This window comes from Caretta caretta, chromosome 7 (genome assembly GCF_965140235.1).
Source record: "Caretta caretta isolate rCarCar2 chromosome 7, rCarCar1.hap1, whole genome shotgun sequence".
Classification (NCBI taxonomy): domain Eukaryota; kingdom Metazoa; phylum Chordata; order Testudines; family Cheloniidae; genus Caretta; species Caretta caretta.
Window position 1 is genome coordinate 92,098,148 of NC_134212.1, and position 19,559 is coordinate 92,117,706.

The 19,559-nt window shown below is 40.1% G+C and overlaps 1 protein-coding gene across 2 annotated transcripts in view; it reads right to left on the minus strand.

Annotated features, from left to right (window-relative positions):
• Positions 1-12,674: 12,674 nt before the first annotated feature.
• PANK1 (pantothenate kinase 1) overlaps positions 12,675-19,559 on the minus strand; it is a 39,545-nt gene continuing 32,660 nt past the window's right edge. For both annotated transcript variants that reach the window (XM_048857189.2, XM_048857188.2), the window contains exons 6-7: positions 14,679-14,804; positions 12,675-14,017 (exon numbers count right to left, since the gene is read on the minus strand). In XM_048857189.2, the coding sequence (XP_048713146.1) occupies positions 13,958-14,017; positions 14,679-14,804 (186 nt within the window). In that variant the 3' untranslated portion in view covers positions 12,675-13,957. The remainder of the gene's footprint in view (positions 14,018-14,678; positions 14,805-19,559) is intronic.

Consider the following 19,559-nt stretch of genomic DNA (forward strand, 5'->3'; position numbering starts at 1 on the left):
GCGCTGAACATCAGACACATCACTGTGGTTTTATGTGTGGAGGAGAAAGAAGAGGGTTTAGGTGTCATAGTTCCATCCAGGGAAAAAATGTTATAAAAACAGAGAGCTTGTAGGTCAGCATGAATCAATGTTTCCATTTGTATCAACAATTTTTCCCCACACAGTTTTTCCACTGCACAAGCATGTAAGTGAAGGATTCCAAGCAAACCCACCTATGTATTTTTGGAGACAGCCCTGAAAAACATGAGACGTTAATCTTATGCTGGAGAGGGTTCCCCCTTCTTTCAGCTTTTGGTGAAAGAGGACTTGAAATTGGTCCCATCTGGGTCTGTGGGAGGCATCCTGCACAATTCTTGGATGACATGTACCAGTCACCATCTACACACGTGAAACCTAAAGCCTTCCCTTGGTAAAAAATATTGAGTGTTGTCTTGGCTCTCGCTGGTATATGAACTATATCTTATAGCTGCTGTAAGAACATGCATTGCATGCAGGGAATGGATGGATCTGGAAACTGGTAACAGACAACTCCTTTCATTGATAGGTTACTGGTTCAAGCCAAGCCTGAATAGGTTGTTATGGACTGAAGAGCATTTCTCTGTGGTGGCTGTTTATTGTGCTTTATAAAAAAAGAGTGGGTAGATTTTAGTCCATTTCCTAGTGGGCAAGTGTCCACATCACTAAACTGACCACCACACCTGGCAATCTTGTTGGTAGGCTAAGCAGAAAAGTCAAGGTCTGCAAAGGAACAGAAACAAAACTTTCCTCCAAAACGCAGGCTCAGGCAAATGAGCAGGCTGGTGAGGGGAAGCTTGCCCTTCCCAACTTGTTTTGTGGATAAAGGGGTTTCAGCCTCTGGATCTGTCGCCAACACTAACATAAGAACTGCCATACAGGGTCAGACCATCTAGCCCAGTATTCTGTCTTCCACCAGTGGCCACTGTCAGGTGCTTCAGAGAGAATAAATAGAACAGGCAATCCTGAAGTGATTCATCCACTGTCTTCTACTCCTAGCTTCTGGCAAACAGAGGCTAAGAACACTCAGAGCACAGTGTTACATACCTGCCCATCCTGACTAATAGCCATCGATGGACGTATCCTCCATGAACTTATCTAGTTCTTTTTTAAACTCGGTTATAATTTTGGCCTTCACAGCATCCCCTGGCATCCAGTTCCACAGGTTGACTCTGTGTTGTATGGAAAAGTACTTCCTTATGTTTGTTTTAAACATGCTCCCTATTACTTTCATTGGGTGACCCCTGGTTCTTGTGTTCTATGACGAGGTAAAAAACACTTCCTTGTTCACTTTCTTCACACCAGTCACAATTTTATAGATCTCTATCATATCCTGTCAGTCATCTCTTTTCCAAGCTGAAAAGTCCCAGTCTTGCTAACTTCACAGCTTATGAAGCCACTTATTGTATAATGTCATCACACAACCACCCCCCGCCCCCACACACAAACACACTGTGATGTCAGGAGGGATCCTTCTTGCCCCAGCCTAGTAAACGATCTAATAACTCAACATGTGAGGTTGATAGACTACCGGGAAAAGGCACATGAGATGTAAATAGAATAAACATTTTGTGACAAAGCTCCGACTTTGTCTCAGTGGGTCCCATACTTCATGGCAGATTTTGCTAGCCTCAGAGGCTCACTGTGAACCTCCATGTAGCCCTTCTCTCTCTAGAGGCAAGGGTCACAGCCTACTGAGCCATTTTCATCATAAGACAGCAAGGAAGGTGAGGAAAAGCTTTCCTCCCTCGCACAATTTTTGTTGTCTCCCAGTCTCAGTGATTAGTCAGAGAGGGGAGGGGGGAGCCAGGGCACACCCTCTACTCTGGGCTCCAGCCCAGGGATTCTGATAGCAGCAGCTCTTGGTAGCTGACTTTTTTGGAAACAGGACAAGTACAATTCCCTGGGCCACTTCCTCAATATCTACTTCACCCTTACCTCAGAGCCTCCTTTCTTGTACCTGATAAGGTTTATACGGCTCCATTTCTCCAGCAGCATGGCTCCTTTCTACAGCTCCTGACAAACGCACCCCACCTGACTAAGTGGGAGGCTTTTAACTAGTTTCAGCCAGCCCCTGATTGGCTTCAGGTGTCCCAATCAACCTAGCTGCTTTTGGAAGGATCTGAATTGGCCCCAGGTGTCTTGATTAACCTGGAGCAACTGCCATTTGGTTACCATAGTAACAGGGATTCGTTTAGCTTGGGGCTAACATACCTGTTTCTCACTACTTTCCTATAGCCATCTGGCCTTGCCCCATCACAATTTTTAAAATGTCACCACCACTGAATCGTAAGAGATAACGCTGTTCAAATTTGTCCAGGAAAGTACAATCACTTTGCATATCTGCTTTGTAACAAACTTTTGTTTGGAAGATTACTTCTCAACGGCCTAGTAATAGAGTAGAGAAGTTAAATAAATAATGTTAGAGATTCAAAAACTCTGCCTGGGGAAAAGGTGAATACTACTTACAGAAAGAAAGAAAGACAAAGACAGAAAGATAGAAAGACAGAAAGAAAAAGTCAACTTACATTTATGCTTCTTCACCCAGATCAAAGCCCAAGTCACCCCAAAGGATCATCTTTAGAGAAACGGCAACTTTTCAAACACGGTTCCAGCTCTGACAATGGAGAAACATCATGGTAGAACACCACAGGAAACTATGGATGTCCATTAACTCCTGCCTATCTGAAAATGCGGAATGCAGTCTGTCAAGTGAGATGAGGTCAATGCCTGGTCCTGGGGCTCTCATTAAGAACAAGCCTTCGCCTCCCCCGCATAGTCCCTCCCTACTCAAACTTTAAAGAGGCTGATCATGCATAGCAGAGTTGTCCATGCTGTACAAGGGTAGACAACAATGCCTACTGGAGGAATGATACCAGTTTTCTCCAGTACTTGAAGGAACAGAGGGATCTTTTATACCTTCAGTCGGTGGCTGAGATAGAAAAGGAAATGATGAGAAACACAGAGATCAAGGCAAGAATCCTCATCTCTGTTTCCTGTGTCTGATGACTATTTCAGGATTATTCGTCACTATGACCTTTTTTTGGTGAAAGCTGTAAACTAACTCAGGAGACTTCAGCTAAACTTTAACCTATCTGAATTCTGAGCTGTCTGCTGTAGCCAAGAGCAAATATGCTGAACCCTAGCTGAGTAACAGCATGATCCTTTTCAAAAGGCCATATCTTCTTAGAATAACACAGATTTGTTTACTTAGTCAAATACACTTGAGTTGAGGCTGCTCTAAAAGCTAACAGGATTCCAGTAACTGATACTGGCATTTCTGTTAAATATATTCATGTCTCTTTATCAAAACTCCTTTTGCCATCTAATTACAATGATGCAGGGTCCCATCTCCAATTTGAAGTCAGTTCTTTGAGTTAATAGACAATTTTAGAGTTGGCTGAAAATTTTCAACCACAAATAAAAAAAAGGGGGGAGGGCAGATTTTCTGGTGAAAAATTTCCCCAATTTTCATTCAGCTCCAGTAATTTTATTTCCATTTTATCTGAGACTTTCATTTCCAAACTGAGCCTAAGGAGAGAGCAAGAAAACAGCCTTTTCCTTTGGAGAAATGATTCTATTTTTTCCCCAGTGTTCCTGTTGCTCTAACAGTACTAGGCCAGCCATGCCCCATTATGAATACACTCACACATTTAATAAAATGAGTTACAGGGGAAAACAGCAAGATGCCAGCTTGAGGATGTGTCTATATCTGGAATGCTAGCAAAGAGTGCAAGCATCAGGGGAGACCGAGGAGTAGTTAAGTCTGCTTTATAGACTGGCCACCAGTTGGCAGGCATAACACCATAACTCAGGTCAAAGTCCTGAGCTATTTCCTTTAACTGTTGAAAGAAGATAGGAATGAGAGAGAGGAGAGTGTTTAGATCTAAGAGTTCTCCACCGGCTTGATGAACTAAACCTTCTCATCCTCACTGTATCTTATATCCTCACTTTCTACCAAGTCCAGCCTCTGCATTCTGAGGTTTTAGGGGCTGGGACCAGTCTATTTATTTGCTGTGCAGTCTAGCACACTTGTGGATGCTAAGAAATAACAAATAGTGATGCATCAATAGCCAATCAAAACACACCATGTTTTGGCTTGTTGCTTAAATGATGTAGTGTATTGTGGACGCCACTATTGCAACCACCAGAAGTAATTAATCCCATGCTAACCAATCTGCATTTTGAATTTCACCAACATGCTGGATTCCTTTTCTTTTGCTCAAAGCATCACATCACCTTTGCTGCTGTGAGAACAGGAATGAATAGGATATAGGCAATATTTCCACTGCGGGGGGGGGGGGGGGGGGAAGTTCCACTCAGCCAAAGGTGTAAAACAAAATTGTGTGTGTCACTGAAAAAGTTATCTTGAAGACTTGCTCTACAAAAGGAAATTATCTAATGAATTAAGGTTTCATCCAGCACCCACTGAAATCTCCCATTGACTTCAATGGGCATTAGATCTGACTCGATGAAAATTGTGACGTGATGGACTTGGAAAGACAGACAAGTCAGGAAGCGTCCTTATCTCAGACCATTGTGGAAACAAAACAAGCAAAAAGGCATGAGTTCAGGCTAGGGAGTGACACATCTCTTTGGGATGATGGGTGTCAAATTTGGCTTTTTGTTTTTTCTCCTTTGTTGCTTTGAATCACAACTTTAACTCAATCTGTTGTTTTTTAAATGGTATTTAGAAAGAAAACATCATGTGAAAACAAAAGATGTCTCCTTTAGACTAACTGCTGCACACTGGTTCCCATTAAGGACGTGCCATATGCCCAGTCCCTCTGGAGTTTAGCTCACCGAAAGCAATGGATGGTTGACTCAGCCATGTAACCAGCTTCCAAGGACAGCTATACGTAACAAAATGAACTACTAGTGGCCAGCAAAAAAGAACTGAGAGTCTCTGTCAATATGATGTAATTGCTCCTGATGTCAAAACCATTTGGGGCTTCTACACCCATTGCTTGTTCTCTTGTGTACTGTGAATAAGCAATGTTAGGGAGGTAATTACTGATGATATAGAGGACACACCCACATATGGAAAAAACAAGCTTTTAAATAAATATTACTACAAAAGTAATATTAAAAAGAAAAATAATTCTTTTACTGTAAATGGAAATTAGCTTAACTTTCTATTGACACACACAGGGCCTCATTTCAAGCCCACTGAACTATATGGGAGTCTTCTGTGACACTCTGTATCTCAAAGGAGCACCCTAGACCCCCATATTCACCACTGTGATATGTTATGATGTGTTTTGTACAAAGTATGCCTTGTGAGGTATCACTTAAGAAGTCTTGAGTTGTTGCACATTACTATCCTGTTAAACTGTGTGTTACCCTTGTATCTGAAGTTATGAAGTATTTCTATGTGTGTGAGACTGAAATATATTGTGAGGTTGGGAGATGCCCACAGCCAGCCTTTCAGTGGCAACAAAGGAGCACCTAGTGAGACATTTACATCAGGACCAACTAGTCAGATGTTGATGGCCCATTAAGAAGAATCCACTATCCCAGAGACTCCTCAGAGAGGGCACATACCCAATGAGGGCTGCCTAATCCCCACATCACAGCAAGGATCTTTCTAGCAGCTGGAAGAAAATATAAAAGAGGTACAGTGACATCATCACTGGGCCTCTCACCTCCCCCATCTCAACACTTGGAAGATCATCTGGAAGACAAAGACTTTGAACTGAGGAGATTGGTCCCAGGCTGGGAAGGGAATCCAGCCTGTGTATTAAGAGCTGTAAACTGCATGGAATGTCTACTGGGGTGAGAAACTGCTTGATTCAAATCCTGCTTAGTTTGTAGAATTTAGACTACAAATTTATTTGTATTTCTTATGTAACCAACTGTGATCTCTATGCCTGCTATTTATAATCTCTTAAAATCTGTCTTTCTAGAGTTAATAAATCTATTTTCTATTTTACCTAAAACAGTGTGGTTTTGGTGGAAGTGCTTGGGGAATCTCAGCTCCGGTTAACAAAAGCTGTTGCATGTCCGCTACCCTTTGTTGGAGTGATGAAATAATAAATTAGCTTGCACTGTCCAAGGGAATATTGAGCAGCCTAAGATGATATATTTTTGGGGTGCAAGGCTGGGTGATTGGCTGGTGTCCCTCTCTGTATTATTCATGAGTGGCTTAGAGAGCATGCATGCAATGTAGCTGGTTGAGAGTGCCCACATGCTAGTGGCTGAGAGATCACAGCATCTGGAGGGGGTTGCTGTTTGTCACTGGCACAGCTTTGTGAGACATCGCCCAGGCTAGAGACTTAAGGGGACACAGCAGTCCCACAGTTCCAGTCTGTACCCCGGAGTCAGATCCCATCACATCCTCCCATTGACCTCAATGGGAATTGGATTAAGACTATACACAGCAGAGAGATACGATTTCTTCTTTCCCCTACCCGATCAACAGAGTTTTTGTATATGTAGGTGTTGCTCAAATTCTGCATTATGGGTTCGGATATAACCAACATAAGAACTAAGTGTTTTATGGCATACCATTTGTCTGCAGCATTACTGTGTGAATGCTAAATCAATCAGTTATAGACTAGTAAACCAAATCCATTCCTAATGTAACTCCATCAGCCTCAGAGATGTGGTTGGTCCAGTGTGTGCACTGCTTGATCTATAGAGGAAAAAATCCTAGTAAATTCCCATCCCATACAAAACATGGCTCACCTCCAGTTCAGTGATTCTTAGTACTCCTGCTCCCCTCACGTAGGCCCTGAGCCATGGTGAGCCCAGATACCCCACCTCCCCTTAGTTCCCCCCCCAATAGGGAAGTACAAAAAATACATTTTTTTTAAATGCAGAGAACAGAATCAATGAATAAAACAGTTCTACCCCTACAGCTATGTCTACTATCTGGCTCTCTCCTTTCCCTTCCATTTCTCTAGACTTTTTTTCCTCTCCTTCTGTTGCCCACTGTTCTCTTTACACCATATCTCATTCCTGTGTATTTCTCTTCCTTTTGTCTTATCCCTTCCTCTCCTCAGTGCTCTCTCACTTTTCCTACCCAATTCCTGCTTCCTCCATTTTTCACCTCAATATTCTCTTCTACTACCCTGACCCCCATCTCTTCCTTTTTCCTCCTTGGTTCATGTTGTTCCCAACTCTCCCTCCCCTATACTGACTACCTAATTCTTTTCCCCATGGTTCTCACATCTTTTCCTTACCTCCTATTTATTTTTCCAGACCCCTCTCTCTTTAGGATGGACTGGCCTCTATTCCAGTGTAGTCTGGGACATGGACATGGGTTCTACAGACCACCTCTTAGTATCTCTTCTCAGTCTGGGCTCATGAGCATGGATTTTTCTAAAGGGCCCAGAGGCCACTCCTGTTACACCCAGGGCACCTCTCTCATGCTCCCCGGCTAGTTCCAACCACCAAAAGTTAGAAATTATTTGATTACATTTGACATCTTTAAATATAAATTATGAACAGCTCCTCTAGCTCTCATCTACTGCTATGGAGGTAAGGGCAAATGTCTGGCATAGTTTCTACAGTTTGTATTATCTTGTTTTTCCCCTGGATACAAAGGCTCTTTGCACGTTTAAAAGACAGCCCCTAAATGAGGGACCAACCACTCTGAAATACGAACAATCATGGATGTTTATTGTGTCACCAGTTCAACCCCACATGGTTTCCCTCTCCAAAAATGCAACTATGTCCTGCCAAAAATCACTTGTGGCTATCCTCATGACACTCTCAAAGGAACATGAACGCTGAGAAGACTAACAGCTGGAGTAGCCTTGCCAAAGTCGGAGCATCAAAATATGTATTACTATCCTACAAGAAATCATATATACGTACTTCCATCAGAATTGAAACCCATGTTTCAGAGCAGATTTGAGGAGTTTAAAGTTTGTTTTTTCTTGTCTTAGTACCTTTCTCCCCTCCCCACCCTCCACAGCCAACAATAACTTCTACCCAATATGGTACTCAGAGGTCTTTATTACTGAAATTACACTTCAGATTATCTCTCTCCCTATGAAGTGATGAGGCACAGACTTGACCTTCCTTAAAAAGGCTATTAATCAGATGAGAAAACAAACCACCAACTGTTGTTTTTTTTAAATGGCCATTATAAAGTAGGGCCCACATTGGTTAGTGTTTCTCTAGAGCAGGGGGAGTGTGGGTGGGATTAGAAGAAACAGAATATGCCCCAAAGTGAAAACAGAGGTTCTCACCCATGTTGCTCATTTTACATATGAATTATTCCCTTAGGGCAATGAGAAACTCTTTAGCAGATTTCAGAGAGGAAAGCTAAGGCGATCAATCCAGCCTAGTTTTGTATGAATGTCCCAGGAATTAATATTGAAATGGTGCTTTGAACATGTTTTAACAATCTGCAAACTAGCCCACCTCCCCACCCCTGGCCTCAGGACGTCATGAGGAGTTGGGAACCCTGTATTTGGACCCCTGTAACAACTCCTTCCCCCTGTTGCAATGAAGTCTAAAATGCTCAGGATCCAAAGGTAAGGCAGGGAACATGTTTTTATACATTTGTATAGCATCTAGCACAATAGGGCCCTGATCCTGATTTGGGCCCTTGAGCACCACTGTAATATCAATTTAAACAATTAAATTTATATACATATAGGTTTGTTCTAAGAGATTCAGATCCTTTGGTGATACTCTCACACTGGCGAACACTGCACAAATATTTTGGAGAGAGAAGGTGGGTGAGGTAATATCTGTTATTGGACCAACTTCTATTGTCTCTCTCACCAGCAGAAGTTGGTCCAATAAAAGATATTACCTCACCCACCCCAGTCTAATATCCTGGGACCGACCGGGGTACAACACTGAATCCAAATATCTTACCATAAAAATAATGCAATCTGTGCTTCAGAGGATTAATTATAACATTCATAGAGTGTCATATTTGTATAATAAAATACAAATATGCATGACAGCAAAAAATAATGTTAAGGCATTAAAAATCAGGCCAATCCTAGAATAAGACAGTGAATCACATTTTTAACATCATAGGAGAGATTAGTAGGTAGATTTCAAGATGACAAAAGAACTATAGGGACTGTTTTGGCCTTTGGCAGCACATATATTTTTACTTACTTATCTTCTTATTTGAACCTCTTTATATTACTTCTTGCTCTTTATTTTTCTTACTATGGGTTGTTCAATCCAATTTTACTAATATTTTTGTTAAAAATATTAAACCTCTCTTGTATTGTGATGCATCTTTGACTGTCATGTTTTGTTATACATTTCCTTTAAAAGATCTCAGACAAAAATTAGCAAGAAAAGGGGTTACATCCATGCAAACAAACCGCTATGCAGAGAGTATTAAAAACATTTAATCACTGTAGCAGGGAACCTATTATGCCCTTTAAGTTTCATGTTCAGAATACATACAGCATTTTAAAATAGAGCCTTATTTTGTGCTTTACCCAAACAGTTGAGACCACAGACACCTGAACTTATATAATATATATAATATTCTAGGGGCTGTTGTATATATAATGGCTGGGGTTGGGTTATTTTCAGAGAGGATCTCCAACTCTGGAGTTCACTTCCCTTCTTGCACTGACAGCCTGAATTTGTTGACCTTCCTGGCATGTTGCAAGATCTACTGATGTAAGTGCTTTCTCCTCAAGAGCCTTGTTTTATTTGTGGACAGGCAGTTCTTTTCACCTTTTTTTACATTGTTAATTTACAGTATGTTTCTAAATTTGTATTCTTTTTCCACCCAGTTACAAGAAAACTGAAAATACAATATAGTAAGTAAAGTACACATTAAGCAAAGCGATGGATGTTCTCATGTCAAACAATCACCTGTTAGGAAAAGGCAAGGGGAGTAGAGAAGAGGGCAGAACAGATTTGTGTCTGTAACAATGTAAACAACATGTGTAATGTCTTTGGTATGCAGAGCACAGCGATCAGAATTTGCACTGCTGATATTATGGGTCCCTCTAATGTTACTATAGCAATTGCAACCACCTAATATATCTGAGCTCATTTGTGGTTAGTAATAGCATCAAAAGATACAGTTTGTAATGGTTCTGCATATGACAATTTTGAGAAGTAAAACAACTAAAATACATTAGCAAGCTGTTTGCAGTTTATAAATATTAATAAATTACTGAATTTCTTTGTAAAGAGAATAGAAATAATGTTAAACAGAACTCTAATTAAAAGTAGACAGTTTCCTCATGATTTCTGTCACATTAAAGCCAAGGTCAACACTAGCACTAAAGGCCTATAGTACTATGTGTCTTCTATCAGCAAGTCTAGAAATACCTCTATATGGTCCTTATCCCCACAGTATCTAAGCAGTAGCCAAGACACACCTCTGATACTAACCTGTTTCTTCTACTCACCAGCTCAAAACATGCAGGAACTGGGAAAGCTGACAGGTTCTGAGCAAGAAGAGCACACAGGTCAGAGGATGGCCAGAGAAAGTTGAAGTAGAAGAACAGGAGATGATAGATAGTATTAAAATCCTCTGGCAGAACAACTCATAGGGAAGCAACCCATGGCTTTACTGGAGCTGTAGTGAATGTTCCAGATGGAAAAGGTGATCCTACTTCCCCAGCCGGAAGAGTCCATTTCACAGGCTGCTGGAAGCTGCTGCCAAATTGAACCAACACAGGTTGGAGGACATAGTAGGGACTTGTTGCTCACCTGAACTCTAACAAGCTCTTATCTCTCTCCTTGTCTTTTTCCTCTGTAGGAAAAACATTAGAAGAGCCAAGCAGGTTGTGTGGGCTCCATGGTTCAAGGCAGAAGTGGATCAGAAACAAGTAATTGTACTGATGGGATGACTGACATTGGTTTGCCTCTGGCTTTCCTATAATATAGCACTCAAAAAGAGTAAGAGGATGGGAGAAAAGAAGAATGGACAAACAACAGGATTTACACTTCATACACCCAAAGCATGATGTTTGAAAATAAGTAAGGCTAAGATTTAGTCATAGGTATTTTTAGTAAAAGTCAGACAGGTCACAAGCAATAAACAAAAATTCACAGCCTGTGACTAAATCTTAGCTGCTCTGGGGGACCCTAGGCAGGGGCTGCTGCTGCTCTGGGGGACCCTACGGGGGCCGCTGCTCTGGGGGGCTCCAGTGGGCCGACAGCTGGCCCCTGCTCCGGCAGCGAGGGCTGACTGCCTCTGAAACTGCTGCTGCTCCAGAGCCACCCCTGGGGCCAACTGCACCGGCCACTGCTTGAGTGGCCCCGGGGCCAGCTGCCTGGGGCTGCCCCAGCAGAGGCCAGCGTGGCTGGCCCTAGGACCAGCTGCTTGGGTGGCCCTGGATTCAGCTGCACCAGCTGCTGCAGAAGTCTCATAGGTCTCTTAAAGTCTAGGAATCTGTGACCTCTGTGACCCATGTGACAGACACTCAGCCTTAAAAGTAAGTCATTAAGGAAAGAAACTGCTGCATTCTCAAATACAATTGTGCTCTACACTGTAGCACACAGAACTGAGTGTTGTCCTGTCAACAGTAATGCATACAGGGCTTACTATTATAGCTTCAAATCAAAAGCACATAAAAAGACTTTTCTCCTGGGAGTAACAAATATCTCTAAGTGCTTGCTATGTTCAGTAAGTCTTTTGCCTGAAAGGTTAGGTACAATATGCTAGTAGTTTTTAATCGACTCCAGATAAAGGATGGCTCTTCAGTATTTGACTTCTTTATGCTGCTTAGAGAGGTCCAAAAAATTGTCTGTCAGGCAAACTATAATTCTTCTGAATCAGTGTGACTGTGGAAGATCTTCCCTCCTGAGCACAGCCTACATGTCCAAGTTCACAGCTCCAGCTCTGGTAATTGTGGAAATACTGAAATAGTTGCATGTGCAATTCTGCATGGACATATTTACCTTGTGAACATTCTTTGCACTGAAGCTTGAAAAGTAAACCCTGTATGTCCATTATAACTGCTGGCTTTTAAAAAATTGAGGAGGCGTGCAATGTTTGAAATAGCCAACACCAAGACCTGGTCGACGAAGCTATATTGCTCAGGGCTATGAAAAATTCCACGCACTATGCGATGTAGCTAGGTCAACCTACCTACACTGTAGACACAGCTCGGTCACTGGAAGAATTATTCTATCGCCCGAGCTGTGTCTAGTCTATCACCTCTTGAGGGGGTGGAATTACTACCGTGATGGAAAATCACCTTCCACTGATGTATAAGTGTCTACACTACAGTGCTACAGCGGCAGAGCTGCAGCGGTGCTGTAGTAGCCCTTGAAGTGTAGGCATACCCACAACATCCAAGATTATGCAACTCTCCTCTTTAGCAACTTAAAAGCTTAATGTAACTTATTTTGTTCATATAGGACTAGAAGCATTCAGACAAATGTATCCCATCTGTAGCTCTTTCAACAACGTTACAGTTAATTATGTTAAAAGATTCTCACACGTTGTGGTTCATAGAAGTCATACAACCTATGAAAAAAGTCAAAATGTAAAACGGCAAAACTTTAAACCTGTCACATAATAAGCAGTTCAACAAAGTCTCAAATGAGTGGATGAATCAAAGTAAGAAAGGCCAAAGTGACGTAATATAGGAAAAACAAGTACCAGGAACAGATCGTAAAAACAACAGGAAGACGTAACCAAATTAATACTACTAGGTACTCTATATAGTTTGGTTTAAAGAAATGAATTCCACAGATACATTAAAAACTATCACACAGTAAAGGCCTTTATTTCCAGCAGACAAGTCAACGCTTCCGTTAGAATCAATTTATCCAAGGTTTGAGAGAGATGAGAATTAATGACTGTGTTCAGAAACAAAAAACCAAAACACATCAGAGAACACATGCTCCCTAAAATTATGCTGTCCCTCTGATGGACCCTTTACATCATGTGACGCATCAAAAAGGATGAATTTCAAATACAGATTTGTAAGACAGAATGATTGAGGAAAAAATACTCAGACTTTACCAAGTCCTGGAGGCAAAATTAAACTTTAGTTCCTAATCCAATATATGATACAATAAGTATTGGTTCTAATTTTAGAAAGTGGGATTTGAACAACAAATTTGATGAACATAAAATTTAAGAAGTTATTGTAATGACTACAGTAAAGTCCTCAGACATATTGAAATTATTCTTCCTTGTTATTTTCTAATGCTACGTATATACTGTATAAATACCATCTATACCATAGAGCTCTTTTCATAGATGAATTTTACCATAACAGGATTTTGTTTTAGTTTTGACCCAGTAATCAAAAATTTCAGAAAGGAATAGGCCAAAATGCCAGGGACTTTGGTGCCACAATGAGCAGTTAACTCATGTTCATGACTTCAAAAGGTGCCAGTCACTACACAAATCTTATTCCCATCTCAGCAGGTCTGCTAGTGCCTCTTTGTTAACAGAAACACATGTAGTCAAAGAAAGGGCATCTTTTTGCGGGAGGGATGAGAGGGAAGAGTATCTTTTTAAATAAAAAAGAGTGAAGGCAACAAAATCAAAATCAATTAGTTTAGTGTTCACAGTAAAATGTGCCAGCTTTGTAGTTTCATTTGAAACCAAGAGTAAATCATGAAACGTCATGAAAAAATAAGATAAAAATCTCCTAGAGTGATTACTAGATGAAGTTAAAATTACCACACTAATCAGTAAACCCCAGAAGAAACGCAGGTGTCTCATAGTATAGGTCCTTTTTTAAACAGTGTGCACTTTTAAAAATCAATCCATAAAATCTGCATGTTTGGCCACGTTGCACAGGTTTTTTTTACCCCTAAAAAATACAGTGTACAGAAAAAAACTTTTTATTCCCAGTATGAATTTTGAAGTATTAAGCTCAAAACCCAAAAGTTAGAGATCAGCTAAAAGGATTTTAAATTATTTACAAATCCAGCAGGTAGAACTGCCATAATGGCTTCATTTCCATCCTTATAGTGGCTTTCATTCTATCCAGCAGCATCTTTGACAGGTATCCACTTCCAGTGAGCTTTGTCACTGATCTTCTGTCATTTTAAGCAATTCCAGAAGGGCCCCAACAGCTCCAAAATAACCCTTAAAAACAAAACCAAGAACTATCAGAAATTCTGAAGTACAACCGAGTAGCACAATACTCATAATGCTTTCAGCATTGATAAGGCAGTTAAAAAGATATACATCTTGTGAGATCAGTCACCTATACCAGTGTTCAAAACGTGGATTGTAATTAAATGATTCCAGTGAAAGAAGAAAAGGGTCCAGTTGTATCATTATAAGCCTTACACAGCTTGTTGTGACTAACCAAAGGACAAAACAGAACTTGTTATGGAACCACTGTAGTGACTCCACACACATGGTAAGACAGTTTCCATTTTAACCCTATTAATTTAATTTTGACATCATTTGACATTTTGTAAAAACAAAATCCCAACCAACCAATACAAGTATCAGGCCTGAAATGCTGCATGCATAGTTTTATGCCAGAGAAAGTTTTGGGCAGATGTATGAGGTTTATCAAATGAAAGTAAATCCAGCAAGATGAGCACCCAAACTAATTACAATTCAGGGATTTACATTTTCAACCACCTCCTGAGTTAAAGGCCATTTTCACAGAACCTAGTCTATCGCCCCCTTTGGCTTTTTAAGAGAAATATTCTCTGTGCAACTCTGTACACTCAAACATCACAGATATAGTTTCCTATAATTAATAAGGAATTTAATGGATACATTTCCCTACCTCATGTTCCAAAAACAGAGCCTTCAACTGTCCCTTGGACCAATAATCCATAGCATATGCTAGCACCTTCATAGAGATCATATTGATTCTGAGAAAGTTTCCTACAAACACCACTCTGTCAATGTTCTGTAAAATAACAATACAAAGATAAAGAATAAAACTAAATTCAGTAGGTGTGCTGCTTTAGACATGCAATTTTATTTCTATTGAGAAAAAAAAAAACTTGGGAATTTTCAACTTTATACCAGGGTGGATAAAAATCAATCGGACTTTTTTGATAAAATACTTTGAGGAAAAAGCCTATCTAAAGATAGTTTTAATTAAGATACATTATAGCTCAAAGATATCTCATCACAGAATAGGGATTATAAATTCTAATTCTATAGGATGAAACAATATATTCATGTAATGTTTAAGAAAAATTTTGTAAATGAGTTCCAATAGTTCATGGATTAGGGATCCTATTTTATGAGGTTCCAGGGGCTTCTGTATAGATTTAGGTTCATCCTTCTATCTACCCAATGAGACTCAGTGCTCAGTCTAGAAGATACCATCAGAGATGCTTAGTTTTCCAGTTCTCAAACTCTGGATGTGTCTCCCCAGACGTAACATGCTTGTTAACAGCAAAAAGGTTTTAAAATAAATAATATATAGAGGTGAGAAACAACAGAACTCAACTCTATTGTCCCTCTGAAAATTTGGGTACACAGAGTTAATCCCTTACCTCTCTCTAAAAGTGCAAAGTTTTCAGAGAGTTCAATGAATAGATGATTGTTGGGGGCAGAATAGATTTGGATAAGGAGAAGAAGTCTGGAGATAAATGTGAGAAGCGAGGGACATATGCTTGTTTTGTTAAAATATTATATATTTGCTGTTGAAGAAAAAAATCCAGAATACTTAATGTTATTGTTTTAGTTAAATAAAACAATTAAAAATGTCTGTCTGGTGATGTTCTCCTAATACAGCATGGCAAGAAAATCCTCCAAATATTAATGATTAACCTGTTGAATTGGAGATAGTTCACCTCCCAATGACTTCATAAATATCTGCTTCAATTACCTTTAGTAAATGAAATAACCAATCATTCATTTTCTGATATAGCTGTAAAACTAATCAGAAAAGTTTTCAAAATAAATCACTGTTTAAAAATGTATAGCATGTACCTTCTAAAAATGAAACCTACATCTATCTCTGAGTTGTGAAGAATATGTATTAAGGTTATAATAACCAACAAGAATGCATTTTTATGTAGAAAACCATGATTAAATCGAGTCTTCCTGACTAATGGTTTAAATCAAATCTACCCTGCTTTATACATCATAGCAATGCAACTCTAATTCTCCATACTGAAACCCCAAAAGCAGTAGGTAGCTGTGTTTACTAAGGAGACAAGTGGCAGCAGGAAGGCAGATTTTATCTGAAGGACAGGATAAAGTATGTCACTAATGTGTTGCATACATATAATCACATGGCACTTAGAGGATGTATGACAGTATGAGATATTTTTCTGATGTGGTAAAACTGAAGTGTTAGCAATGCTATTTCCATGTTATCCCATATGTAATTTATTACATATGCATTTTTATTAATATTTCATTTATTAAGTGAATCAGCCCTTGAAGAGTCAAGATAATCAACAAATCCACCTGGCTCCAGGGAAACCTTTGAAGGGCACTTGATAAGGATTACTCTACAGATACACATGTGTCATCATCGTTCCCAAACTGTGGTTCCACTCTGAAAAGTGTGGCAAGCCATCTCAGGGCAGGGTAAATCACAAAAAAAAAGATGATTTAGTGAAGGCATTGGCACAGGCCACTGCGGCCCAACAAGAGGCTACGAGGGAAAGATGGCTGCCCAGCAAGAGTCAGTACGCGTTCAACAGGAGACGAACCAATTACTGATGAACCAGGTGGTCCAAGATCGAGCCACCCTGAATGAAGTAGTGAACCAGTTAAAAGCACTGACCATGCTGACGCCCGGGCCCCAGGGGATCCAGCCGCTGCAGGCAAGCAACTAATTTACAGACTACGGACAACGATATAGAGGCATATCTCCTCGCCTTCGAGAGGACGGCACTGTGGGAGGCCTGGCCCCAAGACCAGTGGGCAGGTATCCTGGCTCCATTTCTGTGTGGGGAGCCCCAAAAGGCCTATTTCGACATGACCACAGAGACAGCTACGGATTACCCACAGCTGAAGGTGGAAATCCTGGCAAGGTCAGGTGTGACGTCAGCCATATGGGCTCAGCGCTTCCATGAGTGGAAATACCAGGACAGCAAACCGCTGACACCATGTGTGGCAAAATACCTTGTTCGCCTCAGTAGGCTCAGTCCTTTTTAGCCTTGGAGACTCAGGTTTGGGGCAAAAGTGACTGTAAAATGGCAGGGTGAGGTTCCACATTTATTGTCTCTCACTGGTTTCAATGTTAACTGAGCTCAGTTTATATGAAAAAGCATTATTTGTTTTAATTGTTTTTTTCAAACAAACATACAAAAAACAAACAGAAAACCACCTCTCCAATTTCAATCTAAGGGCCAACCAAGGTCAAGCCAACCTTTTTCACACATTACCGCCTGTAGTTAAGGTTCCTGTAGCCCATTATGCCTTCAGTTACACCTATGCTACCCCACTGAAGCCAGTTCTGGTGATGATGTACAAAGAGAAACAGAATCTAGCATTCGCCATTTTAAAATAGTTCACACCCAGCAAGTCAACAGTTCAACAGCAAGTGAGTACCTGAACGTGAAAAAACGTATAAGACTCTTGTTGGGAGCTTAGATGATGATGTTATTTCATTAACAGTCTCTGCTGAATATCAACAGAATTATCTCTAAAGATAATGATGACATATGTTTATGAGGCCACAGACTCCAGAGGGTCAGTTAAAAAGATTTCTATCCTCCACAACTGTAAAACTTCATTATCTAAATAAAGCTTTTGTTGCTAAATACAGTCTCATCTGCACATTTGACTGTTCTTTTCCAAGTAGTTTAACCATGCTGATATAAATAACTAGGCCATGATGTCCTTTAGCACTGTCCAGTGGTGTTGTCTGAAGAGGATGTCACACTCAAAAGGTGTAAGATATTGGATAGTGCTGAAGTACATCATGGTCCAGTTATTTCTATTAACACGGCTAAAAGAAGAGTCAAATGTGCAGATGAGACTATATTTAGCAACAACAGCTTTATTTAGATAATGCAGTTTTACAGTCATGGAGGATACAAAACTTCTAATTAACCCTCTGGTGTCTGTGGCCACATAAGCATATATTCACATATCCTCCTAAGAACTTATTTGGCTGGAGATGTGGAAAAAGTCAGCATTTTACAGGTTAAGGTTAAAAATGGGCAGCAACATTCTGCATTCCCCAAGCAGACAGTGCTTTCTACTCTGTAAAACACATTTCTTGCAAATGGACGGCAAAGAGATATGCAATACATTTCTGTTAATGCAACACTGGCAAGCTGTTTAGGAACCAAATTTAACTTCATTCTCAATAAACTTTCCTTTTCCCCCCCAAATATGACCATGAAGTTATTAGAAAATCAAAACAAATGGTATCTGACATGGACACACACTTTTTATTGAAAATCCTAAACCTAAAAGAAAACTATTCATACATGTCATTCACTATCCTATCACAAGTATGCAAAATTTATGGCAAATTATTTTAAAAAAACCCAATTAATTGGTTGGACAACTGATTAAAAATCCCATTAAAGATTCCATAGGGACTAACAGAAGGAAATATGGCTACAATAATGAAATTGGCATGACCATTTCTATTTTCAGTCACTTGTAACTTTCTGGAACGACCACCTTTTGGTATAAAACTTTCTAGGCCTGGCTTCTGCCCAGGGATACATTTTGTGTGGCAGTTTAAGTAAAGACAGTTCAGCCACTTTTGAGTACAAGGAGAATAAGAACACACTACTCTTATATAAAATTCTTGCTACCCTTTTAGCAGTTCTACAGCCAAAATGGAAGTTGAAACATAGCAGCCTTCAACCAATGAGGAATTCTGATGAAATTCAGATTTGATCTGATCAAGTTAGGACATCCTGAAAATGACATATGATATACACTGTGTAGTGTTTTTCATTAAACTATTAACAACCGTAGCCCAACTGTGGAAGGCTACGTAGCATATATATGTGTGGCCAATTTAGCTGTACAGTGAAGTCTGTATTGATGGTGCGGTATGGAGGGCTACTGTATACTTTATATGGTTTGTTAGGTGCTCTGCAGCTAGGGAAGATGTAAAGTACTTCCCCCAGCTGTGAACAGTAGAGGGGGGTCCTTTGTGCCAATCTATGGGACAGTGTTTCATTGACAAGAACCCCAAAATGTCCAGACGATGGAATTTACACACTCTTGCCAGCTTTATGCAAGCCATCCCAGCTCTGAAGTCCAGGAGGAAGAATCTTTTATTTATTTATTCATTCATCATCTTCATATTTAATCATTTTCATTAATATCTTTAAGCTACAATAATAAGACTCATCAAATCTCATGCTTCAGGGCCTAAACTGGTATCTCCAGTGAGTCACAAAGGAATCATCATCATGGCCCTGACCCAACACACAATGCTTCACAACAGGCTATGTGCCTTGTTGCTGGTAGGGGTATAGTTTTGCCTTTCTCTGAGAAGATCAAGAACTGGTTATTGGATTAATCCCAGCCAGTGAATCACATAAAACAAATAGTTTGCTCCTAAAACAAAAATATTTATTATTCAGCCTAGGATTTTTCTCTGTACGCCTAGCCCATCACACGTTGTGAACAATTGTTCTTCCTTTGTGTCATACAACTGAAATAAGCATCAGAAACAAGATCAAAGTGTTGGTGGGGAAAAATCTATTTAGATATCCTCTAT